This window comes from Balaenoptera ricei, chromosome 10 (assembly GCF_028023285.1).
Source record: "Balaenoptera ricei isolate mBalRic1 chromosome 10, mBalRic1.hap2, whole genome shotgun sequence".
Classification (NCBI taxonomy): domain Eukaryota; kingdom Metazoa; phylum Chordata; class Mammalia; order Artiodactyla; family Balaenopteridae; genus Balaenoptera; species Balaenoptera ricei.
In genome coordinates this window covers 106,717,153-106,740,295 of record NC_082648.1, presented here as the reverse complement: position 1 = coordinate 106,740,295, position 23,143 = coordinate 106,717,153, and the positions used below count along the sequence as shown (strand labels likewise).

The following is a 23,143-nucleotide window of genomic DNA, read 5'->3' as shown; positions in this document are numbered from 1 at the left end:
GCCCGCCTCCCGGGTGACGCAGTTCCGGTGCGCTTGCTCCGGCTGTGTAGCCGGTCGCGTGGTGGTGACGCGGTGGCGGGAGCTGGGGCCGCGCGCTGTCCCCAGAGTGAGGGGACCCGGCGGGCAAGCGGGCGCGTGGGCCTGGCCCACGCTCCGTCCTCGGCGGTTCCTCTGCCGGCCGTCCCCTCTCCGGGGCCCCGAGAAGGCGAGCCAGGCCGCGCTCGAGGGCCCGGCGTGAGGAGGGGGCATGGCCAGCGTCCCCCAGCTGGTGGACGACCTGTGCGAGGCCCTCCTGCCGGCCGCGAAGGCTCACTATGGCCAGCGCCGCGGGAGCCGCAAGAAGGCCAAGCAGAGCCTCAAGAGGGTGGCCTACAACGTTCTGTTCACGAGCCTCTTTCAAGATGAGACCCGCAAGCTGCAGCCCGGCCTCCCGAGACTCCCGGTGAAAAACAGGATCCTCATGCTGTCCTTCGACTTGCGAGTGAGCGGCCTGGGCGCCGAGGCCGACCGCCTGGAGGAGTTGGTGGAGGAGCTGGAGGCCGCGCATCGCCGGCCGCTGGCGGAGCTGGGATCCGTGCTGGACCTGCTGGTGCGGCTGGCGGGCAGCGGGCCCCCGCGCATGCTGCGGCGCCGGCGGGGCTTCTTCTTGCACAGCCGGCCCGTCGGGAGAGACGTTCCCTACGGCGGCTACGACTGCGCCGACCTGAGCGGGTTGGAGGCGGACGTGCGGTCGCTCATCTTCGGAGAGGAGTATTTCTGTCGGGACCTGGTCCGGAAGACGCTGCAGGTGATGGAGGCGGCGCCGGGCACCGGCCTGCCCGCCGTCGGGCTCTTCTCGTATGGCGACCCCTGCGGGGACAGGTTTGAGAGGGACACCCGTGTCTCGCTCTTCGGAGCCCTGGTGCACAGCCGCACGGCCGACCTGGACGTCCGCCTGGACCTGCCCCCGGTGCCGGACAGCGCAGACCTCTCCGGACTGGCCATCAAGGTAGAGTGTTTGCTTCCTGCCTCCGGCTCCCCGGGCTTGGGAAGGGCCTCGTTTGACCTTCCTTCCATCGGGGCAAAGGGAAGACAGCTGGAGTCCGGGGCACTGGCGGCTGAGCCGTGGGGCGGGGCTGCCGGTGCGGACCCCCACCCCACCCCCCTCCCGCGCAGCCCCCGGCCATGTGCCGCTTTCCTCTTGTATTTAGTGTTCAGTCACTTCTGTTCTCGAGTTGATGTTTAAATTCAAGTTCATGAAGATGAAATAAATCCGGTTCTTCCCTGCGTTTCAAGTGTTCAGTAGCTGTAGGTGGCAAAAAACATTTGTCCGTGCTGTTCGTGCAGTGTTATATGCTTTTTTCCCGGTAAGGTGGGATTTTTCCGTTATTAAGTAAATTGTCGTTTGCCTTTGCATTTTGCGGCTTTGCTGAAAGGGTGCTCTGTCATCGTTCAGTTATTCCCTTACTGTGAGGCACTTAGATTGTTTTCAATCATAATGCTATAGCAAACATTTTGGAGGACGTGAGTTTTTCTGTGTCTATATGAATTTTTTATGCTGGGTTCCCCAAAATGGGATTTCCAGATCAAAGACATCTTGTGAAAAATGTCATTGTAAGTTATTTTGAGGCTCGTGAGCCTCAACAAGCCTGTGTTGTGTGAAATTGAGAATTGGTAATGAATTAGTTTAATTCCTTAAATGATTCCCTAGGGGTGAAAACATGGTGTACTACTTGTGTGCTTGAGAAAAATAGAAGAAGCGTTCTGACGGGTCTTTCCCATAGAGTAAATGGAAGCGTCCCTGGAACTGTCATCCCACTCGGGTGAAATCTAGACACCACGTCCAGGTGAAATGTCCTTTTCCCTTGGCCTCCAGGTCCCTTCGAGCGTGGATCAGTCGGAAGATGAAGGGTTCCAGTCAGCATCCAATCTGACTCCTGATTCCCAGTCTGAGCCGGGCGTGACTCCAGACATTGACCTGTGGGACGCTGTACTCACCTACGAGGCCAGCAAGCGGAGGTGCTGGGAGCAAGTTGGATGGTTCGTGAGCTTTGCCTTAAAATGCACAGTGCCCTCCCCCCCCACCCCCCGACCCCAGGTGAACCTGGCCTTTACTCGGAGAGCCCAGGTGGTTGGGATTAGGAACCTGGAAGTTTCAGTCAAGCTGTGTACAAGTTGTCTGCACTCTAGGGGTTGAGAGAAGTGCAGGGGGAAAGGGCTCTTGGGCCTCTGGAGGTTCCCACTGAACCAGTAACTTCTGCACATCACATTTCGCAGTCCGAGTGGTCAGTTGGCAACTGAATTACATCCTGGCCACGGTGGCTCCCAGTCCGAGGTGTCTGAGGGCGGCCTGGCAGGCTGTGTGGTCAGTGCCGGGCATGGGGTGCTGACGAGGGAACGTTCTTCACATCTAGAACGACTGAGGGTGGTCCTCTCTGGTGAGAAGTTCGGTCATCGCAGTGTTTCCCTGATTGGGGCTCTTCCCGTCCACGGCCTCTGCACACAGGACCTCTCAGTCTGTAGTGTGCTGGTGTCTCGCAACCTCCCAGAGTGGGGGTAGAGGACACATTTCCCAAATGTTTGGTCATGGGATACTCTTGTTGCATCTCATCTGCGGCATTTCTGTGGGATGCCAGTTTGGGGAGCACTGAGTGAGAGAGGTGGGGTTCACAGGGAGCCGAGTGTCTTCTGGTGCAGCCTCGGCTCCTGCAGGGTCTCCCAAGGACGAGCCCGCACTCGGGGGTGTTGTGTGGGCCCTGCTCCTGCTGGGATAGCTTTCCTGGCGTGGTCGTCTTCCCCCACGTGGATTCCTCCAGGCAGGGCCAGCTTCCTGCTTCCCCAAGCACCGTCGGTTTTGGTGGTTGTCTTGTCTTTGAGGGGCTTCTCTGCCCTGTGACTTCCTGTTAAGTCTTCACCCTGTCTTGTGTGTACAAAGCAAATCTAATCACTCTGCTGTTTGCTCACCCCTCACAAGTCTAAACACTGGCCATCAAGCAGCTACTACTTTCTTTTGTAAATCTTCGCTAGCGCTATTTCATTTAGCAGTTCCCACTTTGCTAGGCTCAGTTTTGCAGGTCACTGTTCAGGAGACATGGTTGCTCAGCTGGTCAACATCCTCGTCCCTTTTTCTGAATGCGCTTAATCTTCTCATTGTCCCCCGAAAGCAGAACTGACCCCACAGCTCCAGCGTGAGGAGTACCTCGCGGTGTCCCTTCCAGGAGGACGGCAGCCAGCGCGTTGGCCTGTGCCCCGCGCTCCCGCAGGAGACGCCCGGCCGCCTCGCGGCTGGGCACGGCCTGAGCTCACTCCCCCCAGGCTCTTCCACTGCCTGCTCCATCATAACCTGGTGCCCCAACCCCTGAGGCCTGTCACTCAGGTTCATTTGGAGAACTTGGGAACTCGTTGCAGTGAAATCCCAGCCGCCTGCTGGTTCCCTGCCGGGGGCTCTGACGAGCGGGCAGTGGAGGCTCCCTGCCCACCTGCAGCCCCTGGATTGTGAACTCTGCCCTCGCCTTGAGAACCCCCAGAGGGCCCCCGCCCCTGTGCTTCAGCCTGTGAGCCAGCGTCGGTCTCCCTGCTGCCAGGAGTCCTCTGCGTCTGTCGCCCTTTCTGGGGAAGTGGTTTCATTGATGTTAAAGGCCAGGTTCTCTGTGGGGACAGGTGTGAGTTTGTTTTCCTTCACGGACTCTCCTCCCTCAGCTCTGAGCCACCGAAAGGCTCGTGTGGCCACAGTGGTCGGGAGTTGACCCTGGAAGAGTGGGCAGGAGCCTAGCACTCAAGTGCGCGGTGGGATGGCGCCCGCAGCACATGCACCCCCCCGGGGACCCCCTGGAGGGCCGTTCGGAAGGACCCTGGAGCTCCGAGTCTCCTCCTTTCCTCGAGCTCTTCCTGCCCCGAGGGAGTGTGGGCTGGTGTCGTAGCCCGGCTGGGCCCCACCTGCTGATCGGGGCACTCAGGACTGGCCTGCCCGCTTCTCCTGCCCACTCTGCTGTCCTCCACTCGGCCAGCACCACTTTCCAGGGATGGAGATCAGAGGTGCGCCGCCACTCCCCCTGCCACGCCTCACGGCCTCCCCGCCTCCCCATCTGGACTGTGGACCGCCGGCCCCTGCCCTCGCCCTCCCCACACTGAGCCCCCAGCACCTGGGCCCTTTCTCTTCCTGTCTCTGGGCTTTCACACAGGCCGCTCCCTCCGCCAGGGGCGCTGCCATCTGGACTGTGGACCGCCGGCCCCTGCCCTCGCCCTCCCCACACTGAGCCCCCAGCACCTGGGCCCTTTCTCTTCCTGTCTCTGGGCTTTCACACAGGCCGCTCCCTCCGCCAGGGGCGCTGCTCCAGCGTGGCCTCGCTCCCGGGGCCTTCCCACCGGGACCGTGTCCTGGGCGGTGAGTCGCGCCTCCTTGTAGCTTGTGTCTGCGCACCTGCACCTGCCCCGTGAGGACAGGACTGCGCTCGTCCTGCTCTGGCCGCTGCTCTCAGACACTTGCTCGATGAGGGAAGGAGCGCATTATGGTGCAGTGTTCGTTAAAAAGCATTTTTGGTTTTAACAAGTTCTGAGATTTTTCCTGGGCTCCTTTTATTAAGAAATTACTTTTTCCAGTGGATTTTAAAAAACGATTCTTTCATACTTTCAGTAGGGGTTGATGGTTTCCAAAGGAATATTTAAGAAGTGATACTGTCTTTTTGGCCTTTTTTGAACAGTGTGACTGGGCTGGGCAGACACTGGTAGTTCCTGAACTTCCTACAGGACCCCCATAGGCAAAGACCTCAGGGGTGGACGTGTGCCCAGAGCCACGCTCTGTGAGACCCAGCCCCCCTGATTTCTCCTGGAATTGCAGGAGACTTTTTGCTCTGTACGTTCTTTGTGCTTTTCTGGGGGGGAGGGGGATAAGATGCCCGTAACATAAAATTTAACATCTTAACCCTTTTTAAGTGTACGGTTCAGTGGCATTAAGGACATTCATGTGGTGTGACCATCACCACCATCCGTCTCCAGAACTTTTTCATCCTCCCAAACTGAGACTCGGTCCCCATTACACACTCACTCCCCCTCCCCCTCCCCCAGCCTCTGGCCCCCACGCTTCTCCTTTCTGTCTCTGTGGTGTGACTACTTCAGGGACCCCACAGGAGCGGGGTCACTCAGTACTTGTTGTCTCGTGACTGGCTTGTATCACTTAGCATCACGCCCTCAGCGTTCCTCCGTGTTGTAGTATCTGACACGTTGTGTCAGAATTTCCTTTCTTTTTAAGGCTGGATAACAGTTCCCTCGTGTGGACGGATCACGTCTCTATCCACTACCTCTGGCGATGGACACGTGCGCTGTTGTTAATGTTCTGCTCCGAGCTTGGGTGTTGTTTCCCACGTAGAGGCCATCGCGAGCGAGTGGTCGGCCGGAGGACCGCCGTGTGCCCGGAGGCGCTGGGCGGTGCGGGCATTTGCTGCTGCTTCTGGACCCTTTCCGCGCGGCGCTGACTGCCTGCCTGCCGCGCGCTGCCGGGGGCTGGGGCCGTGGGGAGTCACACCTGGTCTTAGACGTTTTATGCTCTTGAACCGCTGTTTGTCCCGCCTTCTGTTCACGTCCGCTCGCTGCCCCCCTCTGTCCCCCACAGCCCGCCTGGCCACCGAGAGGAGCCCTACCTCACCGAGGCCGGAAGGGCCGCCTTCGACAGGTCCTGCCGGCTCTGCCAAGCGGGGCTGCAGGTGCTGGGCGGGGGCCTCCTGCAGGCGCCGCAGCCCGTCCTGGTGGAGGAGTGCGAGCTGGTGAAGGACGCGCTCAACATCCTGATTGGGGTCGTGTCCGCCACGTTTTCCCTCTGCCAGGTAAGGACACGCTCACACGCGACACACCTGGGCGCTGGGGGGGGGGGCAGCGGCCACAGAGTCCAGGGTGGCGTGTGGTCGGGAAGCCGACTTGGCCTCCTGCCTGGTGATCGTCTTCTCGTTTCAGTTCTAAAAAGTATTAATTTATTAACATCCTTTTAAAAACTGAATAAAAGCTGTTTCTTGCCATCAGTGAAAGAAGAGAAACGTACCCGTTTCCGCAGATCCTCGAGAAGTGCCGGGGCTGGGGGGCCCTCTGAGCCCTCCCGGTCGCTCTCCTGGCCGCGGGGGGCCGGCTCAGCTGGGCAGTCGCTGCACTTTATCCAGCCTTTGCCTCTTGCTGGGGGTTTACTGAACAAAAGATATGTTTACGGGAATGAAGCCTTTTGTATGTGTTGTTCTGCAACTGCTTCTTTTGTCCTGTGCCCGGTCTCTGTCTTCAGTGTACTTCCCAGGGCTGTTCTCAGGTGGAGCGTGTGCTAGAAGCACATCCTGGGCTTGGCTCAGACACACTCCAGCCGGCTCCAGGCGGTCCCGGTGCTGGTGCGGGTGCTGGTGCTGGCGCTGGGGTGCCCTCTGGGACGCTGTTCCAGACTCCGTGTTCATGGCCTCATAGTGTTCTGTTGTGTGAATGGTCCTTCTCTATGGAGTGGAATCAATCCTCTCTACCCTTTTTAAATTGTGGTAAAACAGACGTAACTTAAAATTTACCGTGTTACCCACTATTAAGTGTACTATTCAGTAGCATTAATTACATTCACAATGTTGTGTAATCATCCCACTATTTCCAAAATTTTTCATCTTCCCAAACTGAAACTCTGTCCTCGTTAAACACTGACTCCCCATTTCCCCCTCCCCCAGCCTATGGCACCCACCTTTCTACTCCTGTCTCTCTGATTTTCCTCATATGAATGGAATCATACAGTGTTTGTCCTTTTGTGTCTGACTTATTTCATTCAGCATAATGTTCTCAAAGTTCATTCATGTTGTAACCAGTGTCAGAATTTCCTTCCTTTTTTAAGGCTGAAAAGTATTCCATGCATATATAGACCACATTTTGCTATCCATTCATCAAGTTGATGGACACTTGTGTGGATTTCACCTTTTGGCTATTGTGAATAGTGCTGTGTGAACATGGGTGCACAAGAATCTGTTTGAGTCCCGGCTTTTAGTTCATTTGGATATATTCCTAGGAGTGGAATTGCTGGATCATACAGTAATTCTATGTTTAACTTTCTGAGGAACCAACAGATTATTTTCCACCATGGCTGCACCTTTTTACACTCGCTCCAGCAGTGTCCTGGGGTTCCAGTTTTTCTGCATCCTTACCGATACTTGTTATCCCCCCACCCCTTTTTTGGTAAATAATAGCCATCCCAGTGAGTGTGAAGTGGTATCTCATTGTAGCTTAGATTTGCATTTCCATCATGACTAATGATGCTGAGCATTTATTTTTTTTAAGATTTTTTTCCCTTTTTGTTTTTAATTAATTAATTAATTAAGTCTTGGCTGCGTTGGGTCTTCGTTGCTGTGCGCAGGCCTTCTCTAGTTGCGGCGAGCGGGGCTACTCTTCGTTGCGATGCACGGGCTTCTCGTTGCGGTGGCTTCTTTTGTTGTGGAGCATGGGCTCTAGGCGCACGGGCTTCAGTAGTTGTGGCACACAGACTCAGTAGTTGTGGCGCACGGGCTTCTTTGCTCTGTGGCATGTGGGATCTTCCTGGACCAGGGCTCCAACCCATGTCCCCTGCATTGGCAGGCGGATTCTTAACCACTGCCCCACCAGGGAAGTCCTGAGCAATTTTTCACGGGTATATCTTTTTTGAAGAAATGTTTATTCTAGTCCTTTGCCTTTTTTTTGGGGGGGTGTGGGTTTAGAGAACGGAAATGTATTTTCCCATAGTTTTGGATGCTGGAGGTACAAGGTTAAGGTGCTTGCAGAATTAGTTTCTCCTGAGGCCTTTCTCCTTGGCTTTCAGACAGTTGCCTTCTTACTGTGTTCTCACATGTCCTTTGCCCATTTTTGAATTGGGCCGTTGAGTTGTAGGAGTCCTTTATACATTCTGGATATTAATCCCTTATCAGATATATGATTTGCAAATATTTTCTCCCATTCTGTAGGTTGTTTTTTCACTCTCTTGATAGTATCCTTTGAAGTACAGAAGTTTTTAATTTTGATGAAGTTCAGTTTATTTATTTTCTTTCTTTCGTTGCCTGTACCTTTGGTGTCATATTTAAGAAATCACCAAGGGCTTCCCTGGTGGCGCAGTGGTTGAGAATCTGCCTGCCAATGCAGGGGATGCGGGTTCGAGCCCTGGTCTGGGAGGATCCCACATGCCGCGGAGCAACTCGGCCCGTGAGCCACAATTGCTGAGCCTGCGTGTCTGGAGCCTGTGCTTGGCAATGAGAGGCCCGCGCACCGCGATGAAGAGTGGCCCCTGCACCGCTATGAAGAGTGGCCCCCGCTTGCCGCAGCTAGAGAAAGCCCTCGCACAGAAACGAAGACCCAACACAGCCATACATACATACATACATACATACATTAAAAAAAAGAATGTAAGCAGACAAGAATAGCATTAAAAAAAAAAAAAAAAAAGAAAGAAAGCCCTAGAATTAATTATAAAAAAAAAAAAAAAAAAAAGAAATCACCAAATTCAAGGTCTCTATGTTTCCTTCCAAGAGTTTATTGTTTTAGCTTTTAAGTTTAGATATTTGATCTATTTTGAGTTAATTTTGTATATGGTGCAGGGGGAGGGTCCAACTCAGATCTTTTGCACGTGGATGTTCTGTTTACTGAGCACCATTTGTTGAAAAGACTGTTCTTTCCCCATTGTATGGTCTTGGTATCCTTATGCATTAATTGACCATATATGTGAGTGTTTATTTTTGGACTCTCTTCTGTTCCACTGGTCTTCATGTCTGTCCTAATGTCAGTACTACACTGTTTTGTTTTTTTGGGGTGCCGTGCCGCGCAGCTTGTGGGATCTCAGTTCCCTGACCAGGGATTGAACCCGGCCCATCGCAGTGAAAGTGCTGAGTCCTAACCACTAAGGTAGCAGGGAACTCCCCAAGTTCTACACTGTTTTGATTACTGTAACTTTGTAGGAAGTTTTGACCTTGGGAGGTGTGAGTTTTTTTTAAGATTGTTGTGGTTATTCAGGGTCCCTTGCAATACCACTATGAATTTTAAGATGGTTTTTCCTATTTCTGCTAAAAACACCATTGGGATATTGATAGGGATTGCATTGAATCCATAGATCGATTTGGGTGTGTTATTATTATTATTATTATTATTTTTGGCCACACCGCACAGCATGTGGGATCTTAGTTCCCTGACCAGGGATTGAACCCGTGCCCCCTGCAGTGGAAGTGCTGAGTCTTAACCACTGGACAGCCAGGGAATTCCCTGGGTGTATTATTATCCTAACATTATTAGACATTCCAGTCCATGAACATCGGATGTCTTCGCATTTATTTAGGTCTTTAATTTCTTTCAGCAATGTTTTCTAGTTTTCACTGTAACAAGTCTTTTGCCTTCTCAGTTAAATTTATCTCTTAAGTATTTTATTCTTATATTACATTTGTAAATGGAATTGTTTTCTTAGTTTCCTTTTTTTGGATTGTTCGTTGCAAGTGTATAGAAATACAACTGATTTTTGTATGTTGATTTCATATCCTGGAACTTTGCTGAATTCGTTTATTAGTTCTAACAGGTGTTTTGTAGATTCTTTAGTGTTTTCTGTATATAAGATCATGTCATCTGCAGACAGATAATTTTCTTCTTCCTTTCCAATATGGATATTAAATTTTCTTCTTCTTACCTAATTGCTCTGGCTGGGACTTCCAGTATTATGTTGAGCAGAAGTGGTGAAACAGGCATCCTTGCCTTGTTCCTTATCCTAGGGGAAAAGCTTTCAGTCTTTCACCACTGAGTGTCATGGGAGTTGTGGGTTTTTCACACGTGACCTTTATCCTGTTGAGAAAGTTCCATTCTTTTCCTAGTTTACTGAGTGTTTTTATCATGAAAAAGTATTGAGTTTTGTCAGTTTTTTTTGCATCAGCTGAGATGATCATATATAATTTTTTCCTTCGTTCTATTAATGTGGTGTATTACATTGATTTTTTAAAAATAAATTTATTCATTTATTTATTTTTGGCTACCTTGGGTCTTCATTGCTGTGTGTGGGCTTTCTCTAGCTGTGGAAAGCCGGGGGCTACTCTTCATTGCAGTGTGCGTGCTTCTCATTGCAGTGGCTTCTCTTGCTGCGGAGCATGGGCTCTAGGCACGCGGGCTTCAGTAGTTGTGGCATACGGGCTCAGTAGTTGTGGCTCACGGGCTCTAGAGTGCAGGCTCAGTAGTTATGGCGCACGGGCTTAGTTGCTCTGCGGCATGTGGGATCTTCCCGGACCAGGGATCAAACCTGTGTCCCCTGCATTGGCAGGGGGATTCTTAACCACTGCACCACCAGGGAAGTCCCTACATTGAGTTTTGTATGTTGAACTACCCTTGCATTCCTGAGATAAAACCCACGTGGTCATGGTGTATGATCCTTTAACATGCTGATAGATTCAGTTTGTTAATATTTTATCAAGGATTTTTGCACCTGTGTTCATAAGGGATGTTGGCCTGTAGTCTTTTCCTTGTAATGTCTTTATCTTGCTTTGGCATCAGGGCAATACTGGCCTCTTAGAATTAGGAAGTGTTCCCTCCTCTTTAATTTTTGGAAGAGTTTAAGAATAACTGGTGGTAGTTCTTTAATTGTTTGGTAGGATTTACCACTGAAGCCATATGGTGTTGGACTTTTCATTTTTGGGTTTTTGTTGATTTTATTTTCTTTAAATTATAAAATTCACATGACGTTAACAGTTACCATCTTAACTTGTTGGGAGGTGTTGTGCTGGTCCCAGCCTATTTTTTTTTTCAATCAATCAATCAATTAATTAATTAATTTAAGGCCGCGTTGGGTCTTCGTTGCTGTGTGCAGGCTTCCTCTAGTTGTGGCGATCGGGGGCTACTCTTCGTTGTGGTGCGTGGGCTTCTTATTGCGGTGGCTTCTCTCGTTGCGGAGCACGGAATTTGTGGTGCGCAGGCTCAGTAGCTCCACAGCACGTGGGATCTTCCCGGACCAGAGCTCGACGCGTGTCCCCTGCACTGGCAGGCTGATTCTTAACCACCGCACCACCAGGGAAGCCCCTCTGTTCCCTTTTTTATTGTTTCTCTTCTTCTGTTAGCTTTGGGTTTCATTTGCTCTTTGTCTGCTTCATTAGGGTGTACGGCGTGGATATTTATTTGAGACCGCCTTCTTGTTAATGCAGGTGCCTCCAGCTGCACGTTTTCCTGTTCACACTGCTTTCACCGCATCCCACGAGTTTGGTTGCAGTCAGCCCTCTCTTAGGTCGTTTCCGTGCTCTGCGGTTGTCAGCCATATTGTGGGGAGCATGCCATGGCAGATATTTGTGTGCCTTTTCCATTATTTCCTTGGGACAGGTGCCTGGGAGTTGAATTGCCAGATCTAACGGCAAGCACTTTCTTACAGCCTCAGCCCCAAGCAGGTGTTTGTGTGCCCTCCTCAGGTAGCTTGGAAGGCCTTCTGCCTCCTGCACCCTCTCCTGTGTGTGTCTGGGTCGGGGCACCTGGTCTTGGGGGCGCTGTGGGCAGCGCTGTGGTTGGGTGCAGGGCTGGAATGGGATGCAGCACCACGTGGGGCTCTGGATACCCGGCCCCAGCGACCTCCCCTCTGTCCTGCGCAGCCAGCTCCGGCCTTCACGGTGAAGCAGGGCGTCCACGTCTCAGGAGCGTCCCCCGAGAGCGTCAGCGGCCTCCTTTCGGAGGTGGCCGAGTGCGGGACCCACTACGCGCGCCTGAGCCACTTCTCTCTGCAGCCTGTGCTGGACGCCTCGTGCAGCGAGGGCCTCGTGTTCCAGGTACGGCCCCGCCTCACGCTGCTGCAGGCGTGCCTGAGAGCCGTCCGCAGGTCCCGCACCAGGGCCTCTGAGCACAAACAGTGTTCTCCTCGGTGACGTCCAAAACCCGTCAGTTACCCGTCAGGAGTGGGGTGGCCGGCGATTACGCCTTACCTGGCCCGTCACTTCACTGGAAGCCTGGGGCAGACGTGTTGGGGCCACGAGAGAGTGTGAGGCAGGTGTGGCCAGTGCTGGGGGCCCCGGGGGCAGGCCAGGCGGTGTGTGGGGGGCCCATGCTGCCTGTTCCCCACTGGGTCCCTGGCGTGGGGCTGAACCAGGTCCTCTTGAAAGCCTTGTCTTTGGCCCATTCGCGGGCCACAGCCCCCAGGACAGCGGGGGCAGCTGCGTGGGAGGGGCATCCAGACTGAGAGAAGGGCGCGGGCACCGCGGCGGGGTTGCTGGGGTGACGTGATGAGGCTCAGGTTCTAGGACGGGTCCCACAGGGCTGGGAGGGCGGAAGGAAACCAAGACAGGACTGCTGTGTCGGCTCTCTGGGGTGTGAGGGCGGGACGGCCGTCTCCTTGCTGGTGGGTGCCTGACGTTTGTTCTGGAGTGTTCCACGCAGACCTCCTGGAACGGCGTGAGCTGAGCTGGGGCCGTGCTGCTGTGGTGCTGCCCAGAACACGTGTGTCCTCGAGACCCCAGTGGTCTGAGCAGCCAGAGACCCTCTGAGGGCTGGCGTCTGTGCGAAGAGCCCAGCTGCTTGGGATCCGCAGGGTCCGATTTCCCGGTGCAGCTGGCCCTGGCTGCGGGGACAGGATTTGCAGTGGCCTCGGGCTCCCGGCCAGGCTGGGTGTCTGCACGTGACCCACAGATGCCCGTTCCTTGGAGCACGGAGCCCCAGGGCTGGGGGTGGAAGCCCTGCCTTTTGCCTGCACCGGCTCGCGCTCCGGTTCTGAGCTTGGTGGCAGTGCCTCAGCGCCCGGCCGCCCTCCTCCCAGCCCCCTGCCCCCTGCCCCCTGCCCCGCAGGCCTTCACCAGCGGCCTGAGGAGGTACCTGCAGTACTACCGGGCTTGTGTGCTCTCCACCCCGCCCACCCTGAGCCTCCTCACCATCGGCTTTCTCTTCAAGAAACTGGGCCGGCAGCTCAGGTGAGCCTCAGCACGGCAGCCTGGTAGCTGGACAGGGGCAGGCGTGGGGCTTGCTGGGTGGTGGGCAGCCATGAAATCAGCCCTCCTGGCGGGCGTCTGGACAGCCCCTTGACCCAGCTGAGTTCACGAGGTGCTGGGTGCTGTCTGTTGGCAGCCCACCATGCGGGCCCTGCCCAGGATCGGGGGCTCCTGCCTGACAGGCACACAGGGTGCCTACAGACAGACCCGGCCCCTGGCACCCAGGAGCCAGTTAGTAAACGCCAGGCCGAGGCCCGCTGGCAGGTGCCACCTGGAGAAGGCAGAGTGGGGGGCTGGGGCCGGCTGAGGGGTTCAGTGGGAGAGGAGTTCTTGCAGGCAGAGGGCAAAGAGTGTGGAGGTCCCGGGGCTGGAGATGGGAGCCTGGGGGCGTCTGGAGGGTGCTGTCGGGGGCCGCGCTGCCGTGTGGAGCACGGCCTGAAGCGGGGTGTCGGGGGCGAGGGCCCCGAGGGGGACTTGGCAGCCATCCAGGGCAGAGGAGGTGGCAGCCTGGGGGAGGCGGGAGAGTGGCAGGTTTGGGGAAGGGTGGTGGACTCAGGGGAATTCAGTCTTGGCCAGACCTGGGAAGGAGGTGGAGATGCGTGGGGCGCCCTGGGAGGGGCCCGGCAGGAGGCTCACACCTGAGGTCCTTGAGGTGCAGGTGGTTTTAAAGTCAGACCATCTGGACAGGCAGAGGAGGGCCTGGGACGTGTTCTGCTCACCTGGTCTCACCGGCCTGTGTGTCCAGGTACCTGGCTGAGCTCTGCGGTGTCGGCACTGGACTCCTGGGCGCTGGGGGCGGAGCGCCCGGGGCTGCGTTCCCCACTGTGAGTCTGGGTTCCTGCTGGGTGTGGGCCTGGCCGGCGCCGGGGGACGGGCAGGGCTCCCCGCCTGCTGCCTGTGCCGTGTGCGCTGAGCCCTCGCCTTGCCGCCCGCAGGGGGTGAGGCTGCTCTCCTACCTGTACCAGGAGGCCCTGGATAACTGCAGCAACGAACACTACCCGGTCCTGCTGTCCCTGCTGAAGACCAGCTGCGAGCCCTACACGCGGTGGGGGCCGCACGGGCTCGGGGCGCCTGCTCGGCGCGGGGATCAGAGATCGGGGCGGCGCGGGGAGGGCGGGATGGGGGGTTCGGACTGTGGGCTCCGGGGCGCAGCTCTCTACCCCCGTGGGTGCCACCCGCCTCACCACTGGCCCACCCGCCCTGGCAGGTTCATCCACGACTGGGTGTACAGTGGGGTCTTCAGAGACGTTTACGGCGAGTTCATGATCCAGGTGAACCATGAGTACTTGGGCTTCAGAGGTAGGTGGTGGCCGGCTGCCAGCTGGGACCCCACACCCTCAGGCGGGTCAGGGCCGTGGTGAGACGCAGACCCGGCTGTCCCGTCCCGCACGTAGATAAGTTTTACTGGACCCACGGCTACGTGCTCATCTCCAAAGAGGTGGAGGACTGCGTCCCCGTGTTCCTGAGGCACGTTGCCCACGACGTGTACGTCTGCGGGAAGACCATCAACCTGCTGAAGCTCTGCTGCCCCCGGGTGAGGAGGGGTTGGCGCGCGCCACCTGCAGCACGCTGCCCGCCTGTCGCCTGCCAGCCCCGGCCCCCTGAGGCCTGGCCATCTGTCCTGAGCTCTGGGTCAGCTGTGTTGGACCAGGGGTCGTGGTGACCTCTCCCTCAGTTTCCCTTGAGAGTTTCATGAGCTCAGCTTCAGTTGAGTTTCTGGGCACTTGTTCACAGACGGGAGGAGAGCTGAGGGCATTTCAGAGGCCAAGGAGGCAGTGGGCTCCTCCCCCCGCCCTCCGCATTGGAAGCTGCCCCGGCAGGACAGGGGTGGGCTGCGTCGCCAGGAAGGTGGACCCAGGGAATCGTGTGCAGGGGTCACAGGGCTTGGCTGTGCTCCATGCGGCTGAGGCTCTGTGGAAGATGGCCAGGTGGCAGTGGTCACCTGGTGGGGTGTGGACCGGCAGCCTCTGCCTGGAGGCGCTCTCTGATGTCTGAGCAGGCTGGCCAGGTGTGTGGACCTGGGGGTTCCTGGCAGTGGAAGCGCCGGGTGCAGGCCGGATCAGGGGGCAGCAGCCGGCTGAGTGCAGGGCTGAGACCAGACTGGAGCGGCCAGGACAGGCTCAGGGCTGGGTGGGAGCGGCCCATGCAGGGGAGGAGACCCATATTGGTGAGCCCCCAGGAGCAGCCTAGAGGTTGGCTGCGGGGAGGTGGGGCTCTGGGGGGGGCGGGACTACATGGTGGGCTGGGCCCTGGGGAGAGGGCTGGCGGCCGGGGCAGTCCCGTCTGAGCTGACCTTAGCAAGCGCGTGTGAGTGTGTCCGGCTCTTGGCGGCTTCTTCTGAAGTGTTACTTGTGGGAGCCAGACCTGGCCTCTGCCACAGGGCAGCCTTGGCCTGGGCGGAAGCCACCCAGCCTGTGACGTCCCGGAGCCGTGGAGGATGTCAGTGAGGAGTGCAGCGTCTCCGGGGAAGCAGGCTGTCCGCGTGGGTCGCCAGAAAAAGGGAGGCAGAGAGGGGTGTGGGTCTGAGTGCCTCTGGGCTCATGGCAGGTCCTCCCTCCTCGGCAGCATTACCTCTGCTGCTCCGATGTCCCCGTCCCTCGCATCTCGGTGATATTCTCTCTCGAGGAGCTGAAGGACATCGAGAAGGACTGTGCCACCTACGTGGGCCGGATGGAGAGGGTGGCGCGCCACAGCTCCATCAGCAAGGAGGAGAAGGTGAGGGGGCACCTTGGGCCACGGGCCTGGCCTTGCGCCTCCCGCTCCTCTCTCCTCCCAGGGTGGGCTGGACAGTGGGCTCCCCTCCTGCTCAGGAGGGGCAGGTATACTGGGGCCCAAGCTGTGCGCCTCCTGTGGACTGGGGAGGGGTTTGATGGAAAGTCCTTCCTGGCCCGGCACCTGGTGGGCAGCGGGGAGATGTGGGCCGGGCAGACCCCAGAGAACAAGTGGTGGGGTGGCGGGGAGCGCTGGAGGTGCAGGAGGCTGTATACCCCACTGGAGCGCCCTGGCCTGGCCCCAGATTGCTCTGGGAGAGTGTGTCGACTGCCTGGAAACCAGCCTCACCACTGTGTGGGGCGGGCACCGTGCCCCCGGAGCCCACCCGGGGTCTGAGCGGACCCCTCTCCCAGGCCGTCCCAGGGGCACGGGAGGGAGGATTAGATGCATCAATCACTGGTGGTCTTTTTCAGGAATTACGAATGGAAATTGCAAAACAAGAATTAATTGTCCAGGCCCGGGAAGCTGCGTCCAGGGTCCTGAGCGCGCTCAGCGGTGCGTGTGGCTCGGGTCCCCCTCTGTGTCGGGGGGCTGCCTGCTGGGGCTGCTCATAACGTGCCCCCTACTCTCTCGTCGCAGATCGGCAGCTGTCTGAGCGGATGGCCTTGGACGCCCAGAAGCGGGAGCAGTTTCAGAGGCTGAAGGAGCAGTTTGTGAAGGACCGGGAGGTGAGCGGGGCTGGCCCGGGGTGGCAGTTTGTGAAGGACCGGGAGGTGAGTGGGGCTGGCCCGGGGTGGCAGTTTGTGAAGGACCGGGAGGTGAGCGGGGCTGGCCCGGGGTGGCAGTTTGTGAAGGACCGGGAGGTGAGTGGGGCTGGCCCGGGGTGGCAGTTTGTGAAGGACCGGGAGGTGAGCGGGGCTGGCCCGCGGGTGGCAGTTTGTGAAGGACCGGGAGGTGAGTGGGGCTGGCCCGGGGTGGCAGTTTGTGAAGGACCGGGAGGTGAGCGGGGCTGGCCCGCGGGTGGCAGTTTGTGAAGGACCGGGAGGTGAGCGGGGCTGGCCCGGGGTGGCAGTTTGTGAAGGACCGGGAGGTGAGCGGGGCTGGCCCGGGGTGGCAGTTTGTGAAGGACCGGGAGGTGAGTGGGGCTGGCCCGGGGTGGCAGTTTGTGAAGGACCGGGAGGTGAGCGGGGCTGGCCCGCGGGTGGCAGTTTGTGAAGGACCGGGAGGTGAGTGGGGCTGGCCCGGGGTGGCAGTTTGTGAAGGACCGGGAGGTGAGCGGGGCTGGCCCGCGGGTGGCAGTTTGTGAAGGACCGGGAGGTGAGCGGGGCTGGCCCGGGGTGGCAGTTTGTGAAGGACCGGGAGGTGAGCGGGGCTGGCCCGGGGTGGCAGTTTGTGAAGGACCGGGAGGTGAGCGGGGCTGGCCCGGGGTGGCAGTTTGTGAAGGACCGGGAGGTGAGTGGGGCTGGCCCGGGGTGGCAGTTTGTGAAGGACCGGGAGGTGAGCGGGGCTGGCCCGCGGGTGGCAGTTTGTGAAGGACCGGGAGGTGAGCGGGGCTGGCCCGCGGGTGGCAGTTTGTGAAGGACCGGGAGGTGAGTGGGGCTGGCCCGGGGTGGCAGTTTGTGAAGGACCGGGAGGTGAGCGGGGCTGGCCCGCGGGTGGCAGTTTGTGAAGGACCGGGAGGTGAGTGGGGCTGGCCCGGGGTGGCAGTTTGTGAAGGACCGGGAGGTGAGTGGGGCTGGCCCGGGGTGGCAGTTTGTGAAGGACCGGGAGGTGAGCGGGGCTGGCCCGCGGGTGGCAGTTTGTGAAGGACCGGGAGGTGAGCGGGGCTGGCCCGGGGTGGCAATTTGTGAAGGACCGGGAGGTGAGCGGGGCTGGCCCGCGGGTGGCACAGGCTCGGGGAGTCGGCCTCACCACTGGGGCCGCCGGGGGGTGTTGTGCAGCGCCGCCGGGTGGCCAGGCAGGAGGAGCTGGGTGATGACTTCAGCTACGCCCGCGAGCTCCGGGACCGGCAGAGGAGGCTGAAGGCCCTGGAGGAGCAGCTGGAGAGGAAGGCCAGGTAGGCGGCCGCGGGCGCAGTGGCCACTCCGGGTCGGCCTCCCTGGGACGAGGGCACCGCGGGGACACCGTGGCTCATTTGATCTCTGTGATGGCCCTTTACCTTTTATTTTGAAACCTTTCAGGTGTACGTTCAGGCTGGAAGAGTAGTGGTCTGAACTCAGAATGTCTTCTTGCGGTCTGTTTGTGTGGATTGGGGTTCAGGATCGGTCCACACACTGTGTTCCTGTCGCCTCTCTGTCTCTTTGTTTCTTTTAAGTTAAACAGCTCCTGTTTTTCTAATTTATTCTTAAACCTGTTAGCAGCTTGACAGAGAGACAGGAATTTCTCCAGCACAGTACCTGAGAGTCTGTCTCTTGCTGTGCCATCAGCTTGTCCCGCCCTCCCCTGCATTTCCCATAAGCTGGCAGCAGAGCTGGCATCTCGAAGGGGGGCCCTTTGTGGGAGGGGCTGTCCCTTCCTACTCATTGTCTCGGGGTCTCAGTTGTCCTGACCTTGGGGACGGTTTATGGAGCTGTGACGGAGCCAGCAAGTGATGAGTGCACGTGCCTCCGTGCTGTCTTGTGTGTACACACGTGTGTGTGTGCGCATGTGAGTAGATGTTATTCACCTGTTTACACGAGGAGGAAACTAGGTGTAGAGGCTGTGTCCCTGGCCTGTGGCAACCGAATTAAAAATGGCCGGTCCAGGTTTGAAACCAGTTTCCTGATGGCGAGAGGATCAAAATCGTTGGGTGTTGACATGCCAGGCCAGCTTTGAATTAAGCAAATAAAATGTTTACACTGCACCCTGTGTACCCTTTTGCATTAACAATCAGTTCTCTGGGGTTTGCTTCAGCGGAACGGGAAGTTGCCTTTTATGCGGCTGAGAAAGCGAGGCTTTACCTCCTAGAGGGCCTGGGCAGCCCCCGGCCCCTCGCCAGTCCCTCTGCCCCAGGCTGTGTAGGCGCTCATTCTGCTGTTCACTCAGCAGAGTGAATTCACTGGGCCTGCCCTCTGGGGGCTCCTCGTCTGGGGGCCAGAAAGACCTGCCCAGTGAGGCCCCTGCAGGTGTTGCGGCAGCAGCTGCCTGGCCGGGGAAGGCGCTGGGCGTGTGGCCTGCCCATCGGGGGCCTCTGCCACGGAGAGCATCCAGCCCACGGGGCACTGGCTGGACGGTGGGGTGCCCGTGGTGACCGGTCCCCTGTTGGTGGCTCCAGGCAGGCGCTGGTGGATCATTACAGCCAGCTGTCCGCAGAGGCAGCTCGGCGGGAGCGGAAGGCGCTGTGGACGGTCCGGAGGCACAGATTGGCCGGCGCTCGGCTTCGGTTTCTCTTGGAAGATCAGAGACGCGTTCAGGTAGCGCTGCCGTTCACCCGGGAGCTCTTCCCCGGCCCCCCGGGGCCTCAGAAGCCCCTGAGGTCGCACGCAGACCTTCCTGTGTGCCCGCTGGAGGAGGATGAGTAAGGCTCTCATCACGTGCTCAGAAGGGTTGTGACCGGGAGAGGCCGTGCTGCCCTCAGATGACACAGGTGGTGCCAGGCGCCAGCCGGGCTGCGAGCCAAGTGCCGCGTGAGCCCCGCCGCATCGTGGTGCCCGACAGGCGCGGGCCGTGGGGCTGTGGCTTCCACCCCCACGGCTGCCGCCGCACATCCTGCTGGTTGAATTTCAGGAGCTGCTGGAAGACATGGCTGAGGGGAAGCCCCTGGAGCCGCTGGCCGTCCTCCCAGGTGCCCGCTCCCAGGTGAGTGCCCGCTCCCAGGTGAGTGCCCGCTCCCGGGCGAGGGGCCGGGGCAGGATCCAGGGCATGTAGGGTGGGGCTCGGAGCTGGCTGCCCCGTGCCTGGCCTGTGTCCCCACTGCCCCCCTAGCGTGGGTTTTGGTGCTGGTTGCAGAACTGAACCTGGGGGACAGAGCCAGATAATGGGAGGGATCAACGCGCACTTGTGTTTCAGCCTTCCTTTCTGGGCCCTGAGCTTCCAGACGGAGGCGGCAGCTGCGATTCTGGGCGTGAGGAGCAGCACGAGGCTGCCCGGGACGGCCCCGACAGGCAGAGCGTGCTGACGCCGCAGCCCCTCGAGTCTCCAGCAGCGGGGGCCTGCGGCTCAGGGCCAGGCGCAGGCCCGCCGTCAGAGCAGGCGGAGGAGCTGGGGCCGTTCTCTGTGGGCCTCAGCATCCAAGACTTCCTGCCCGCGGCCCAGGGGGCTGAGCAGCCTGTGCTCACCAGCGCGGCCCCCGTCCTGGACGAGGCGCTGCAGACCATCGGCTCGGACCTGCCTCCCCTGGCTCCGTCCGCAGCAGCGGACACGGGGCCCTCCGGGCCACAGGAGTACGATTTCAGAACCATCCTGAGGCCGGCTGTGGCCGCCCCAGCTTCCCCAGGGGCCCTCCAGACTGCAGGAGGCAGCTTGGGCAGTGAGGGGCAGCAGCTGCGGGAGGACACTCACGTGCAGCCGGGCACGTGTGTCCCAGATGGGCGGGTGGCTCTGCCTCACACGTACCCCCCCCAGCACACCTCCCACCAGGAGGAGAGCAGCCAGGCCACGGGGCAGCTCTGTGGGCAAGTGGCAGAGCCTGGTGTTCCCACAGAGGGTTATGCTTCTGGAATGGCTCTCTCCCGGCCACGGTGGAACGTCCACGGACACGTGTCTGATGCCAGCATCAGGGTGGGGGAGAACGTGTGGGATGTGGCCCCCTCCCGGCCACGGTGGAATGTCCACGGACACGTGTCTGATGCCAGCATCAGGGTGGGGGAGAACGTGTGGGATGTGGCCCCCTCCCGGCCACGGTGGAACGTCCACGGACACGTGTCTGATGCCAGCATCAGGGTGGGGGAGAACGTGTGGGATGTGGCCCCCTCCCGGCCACGGTGGAATGTCCATGGACACGTGTCTCAGTCCAGTGTGATGCTGGGGGTGCTCTCAGGGGAAGCCGAGCCCAACGTGCCTGGGCCCCCCTGGGCGCCCCCTGACCATGGGTCCCAGTCAGGCCTCAGCTTGGGAGCCCAGAGCCCTGCCCGGGAACAGGAGCCACGGCTGCCTGCAGAGACGGCCTCAGGCGGCTCCGGTGCGCAAGTGGCTGGATCTGGCTCTGGCCGTGGGGAGGAGAGCGGCCTGCAGGCCTTGCTGTCTGCGGAGGCTGCACCCGCTGCTCTGGAAGATGGTATCCCTGAGGAGCCAGGTCAGTGGGGCCCCCAGGGCTGTCCTGGGACGGGGGGGGCGTCCGTGAGCCCAGGAGGGGCGGGGGGAGGGCGGGTGAGAAGCTGGCTGCCCTGGGGACTTGGTGGGGCACTGCCCTGCGGCAGGTGCTGGGCCCTGATGCCCCCTCCTACCCCGTTTGTTTCGCTCAGGCGCGGGGGCGAGTGGGGACTGCCAGGATCTCTCTCCAAGTGGCCCTCCGAGCTCACAGGTCAGGGCAGACGTGATCAGGGGTTGGGGATCGGGAGTCGGGGGAGCGTGTGCTGCTGGTGGGCCCGCTGCCCCCACCTGGCCTGTCGTGGGCAGTGAGGGCTCCGTCCTGGGACTGGGCAGCACGTGGGGGATTCCCCCCGCCCCGTCCATCCTCTTCCACACGAGGGGAACCGGCGGGTTCCTTGAGGCTGGGTTGTCTCAGGAGGGCGTGGACACCCGGAGCAGCCCAGGCCCTGGCGAGGAGGCGGCCCAGCGCTGGGACAGGGAGCAGGCCTACTTGGCGGGCCTGGCGGGGCAGTATTGCCTGGAGCAGTACCCGGACAGCTACGAGGCCATGTGTGAGTGGGCTGGCCGTGGCGGGAGGGAGCCTGGCCGGCGTGTCCCTGGTGCGGGACCGTGGTCCGTGTCACCCCTGCAGCAGAGCCTCCCGTCGCCCGCCTCCTGCACCACGGGCTTCCCCGAGCTTTCGCCCTCCCCGAGGACCCCGGGGCCCAGTCAGACGCGGACGAGAGCGCGGTGCAGCTGAGCGAGCTGCTGCCACTGCCCGTGCTCATGAAGCACTCCATCACGGCCCCGCTGGCTGCCCAGTGAGTGCCCGCCCGGCCCGCCCCGCCCGGCCCTCCTGCCCGGCCCTCCCTGCCTTGCCGGCCAGTGACGCCAGGCCCCTCCTGCCAGCGTCTCCCTGGTGAACAAGGCCGCGGTTGACTACTTCTTCGTGGAGCTGCACCTCGGGGCGCACTTCGAGGCGCTGCGGCACTTCCTGCTCATGGAGGACGGGGAGTTTGCGCAGTCCCTCAGCGACCTGCTCTTTGAGAAGGTGAGCCCCGGGTGGGGCGAGCACAGGTGGGGCTGCGGGAGGGGGTCCGGAGGCCTCGGGACACCTTGGGACACGCGTGCCCTGCTGCTGCAGCTCGGGGCGGGACAGACGCCTGGGGAGCTCCTCAGCCCGCTGGTGCTCAACTCCGTGCTGAGCAAGGCCCTGCAGTACAGCCTGCACGGCGACACCCCGCACGCCGCCAACCTCTCCTTCGCCCTCAAGTTCCTGCCCGAGACGTTTGCCCCCAATGCCCCGGACGTGCTGAGCTGCCTGGAGCTCAGGTACAAGGTGAGTAGGGCCCCCTCGTGCAGATGGGCGGGGGACGGTCCCGGGACGCAGGGCGTGCTAAGTCGGCTTCCCTGGCAGGTTGACTGGCCCCTCAACATCGTGGTCACCGAGGGCTGCTTGAGCAGGTACAGCGGCATTTTCTCCTTCCTGTTGCAGTTGAAGCTCATGATGTGGACACTCAAGGATGTCTGCTTCCACCTCAAGCGCACAGGTGAGCCTCGCAGGGCCCCGGTGTCCCCTCAGCCCGTGGCCGTAGCTCAACACCCCACCCCCCCACCCCATCCCCCCCGCAGCACGGGTGAGCCACGCGGCCGGCTCGGTGCAGTTCCGCCAGCTGCAGCTGTTCAAGCACGAGATGCAGCACTTTGTGAAGGTCATCCAGGGCTACATCGCCAACCAGATCCTGCATGTCACCTGGTGTGAGTTCCAGGCCAGGCTGGCCTCGGTGGGCGACCTAGAGGAGATCCAGCGTGCCCACGCCGAGTACCTGCACAAGGCTGTCTTCAGGTGAGGTGCGGGGCCGGGGCCGCGTCCCCTGGGTCGGGCGCGCTCACCGCAGCCCCCGCCTCGCTCCCCCAGGGGCCTGCTGACAGAGAAGGCGGCGCCCGTCATGAACATCATCCACAGCATCTTCAGCCTGGTCCTCAAGTTCCGCAGCCAGCTCATCTCCCAGCCCTGGGGCCCGGCCAGCGGCCCCCGCGGCCCCGAGCACCCCAGCTTCGCCCTCATGCAGCAGTCCTACAGCACCTTCAAGTACTACTCCCACTTCCTCTTCAAAGGTGACCCCTCCCCTGGGCCGGGCAGGGGCAGGTGGGGCGGGGGCGGGGCTGAGCTGCTCACGGACCCCCCTCCCTCCAGTGGTGAGCAAGCTGGTGAACCGCGGCTACCAGCCCCACCTGGAGGACTTCCTGCTGCGCATCAACTTCAACAACTACTACCAGGACGCCTGAGGCCTGTGTGGCGTGGCGGGTGCCTGGGCTGGAATAAAGGTGCTGCCCGCCCCACTCGTGCCTCT

The 23,143-nt window shown here is 59.7% G+C and overlaps 1 protein-coding gene across 6 annotated transcripts; it reads left to right on the top strand.

Moving 5' to 3' along the window:
• The first annotated feature begins 29 nt into the window (after positions 1-29).
• TUBGCP6 (tubulin gamma complex component 6) lies at positions 30-23,132 on the top strand. 6 transcript variants are annotated; one of them, XM_059937217.1, is made up of 25 exons: positions 30-988; positions 1,856-2,019; positions 5,588-5,798; positions 11,547-11,720; positions 12,730-12,851; positions 13,615-13,693; positions 13,805-13,914; positions 14,077-14,168; positions 14,264-14,403; positions 15,435-15,584; positions 16,055-16,136; positions 16,221-16,309; positions 17,522-17,637; positions 18,835-18,973; positions 19,287-19,358; positions 19,569-20,793; positions 20,963-21,021; positions 21,229-21,361; positions 21,442-21,610; positions 21,699-21,840; positions 21,934-22,128; positions 22,207-22,339; positions 22,422-22,635; positions 22,708-22,907; positions 22,987-23,132. In XM_059937217.1, the coding sequence occupies exons 1-25, from the start codon at positions 248-250 to the stop codon at positions 23,076-23,078; spliced, it is 5,043 nt and encodes a 1,680-aa protein (XP_059793200.1). In that variant the 5' UTR covers positions 30-247; the 3' UTR covers positions 23,079-23,132. The 6 variants fall into 6 exon arrangements, with proteins under 6 accessions (XP_059793200.1, XP_059793197.1, XP_059793196.1 ...); XM_059937218.1 differs by having other exon boundaries at positions 31-988; positions 21,226-21,361; positions 22,285-22,339; XM_059937216.1 differs by having other exon boundaries at positions 31-988; positions 21,226-21,361.
• Positions 23,133-23,143: the final 11 nt, after the last annotated feature.

What these genes read in the sequence shown, in the direction of transcription:
- TUBGCP6 (XM_059937213.1), top strand. Translation starts at nt 248, where the DNA reads ATGGCCAGCGTCCCCCAGCTGGTGGACGACCTGTGCGAGGCCCTCCTG. An exon ending in TGCTGGGAGCAAGTTGGATG is followed by an intron (nt 2,020 to 5,587) that starts GTTCGTGAGCTT and finishes TGTCCCCCACAG; the next exon opens with CCCGCCTGGCCACCGAGAGG. An exon ending in GGACAGCTACGAGGCCATGT is followed by an intron (nt 21,362 to 21,441) that starts GTGAGTGGGCTG and finishes TCACCCCTGCAG; the next exon opens with CAGAGCCTCCCGTCGCCCGC.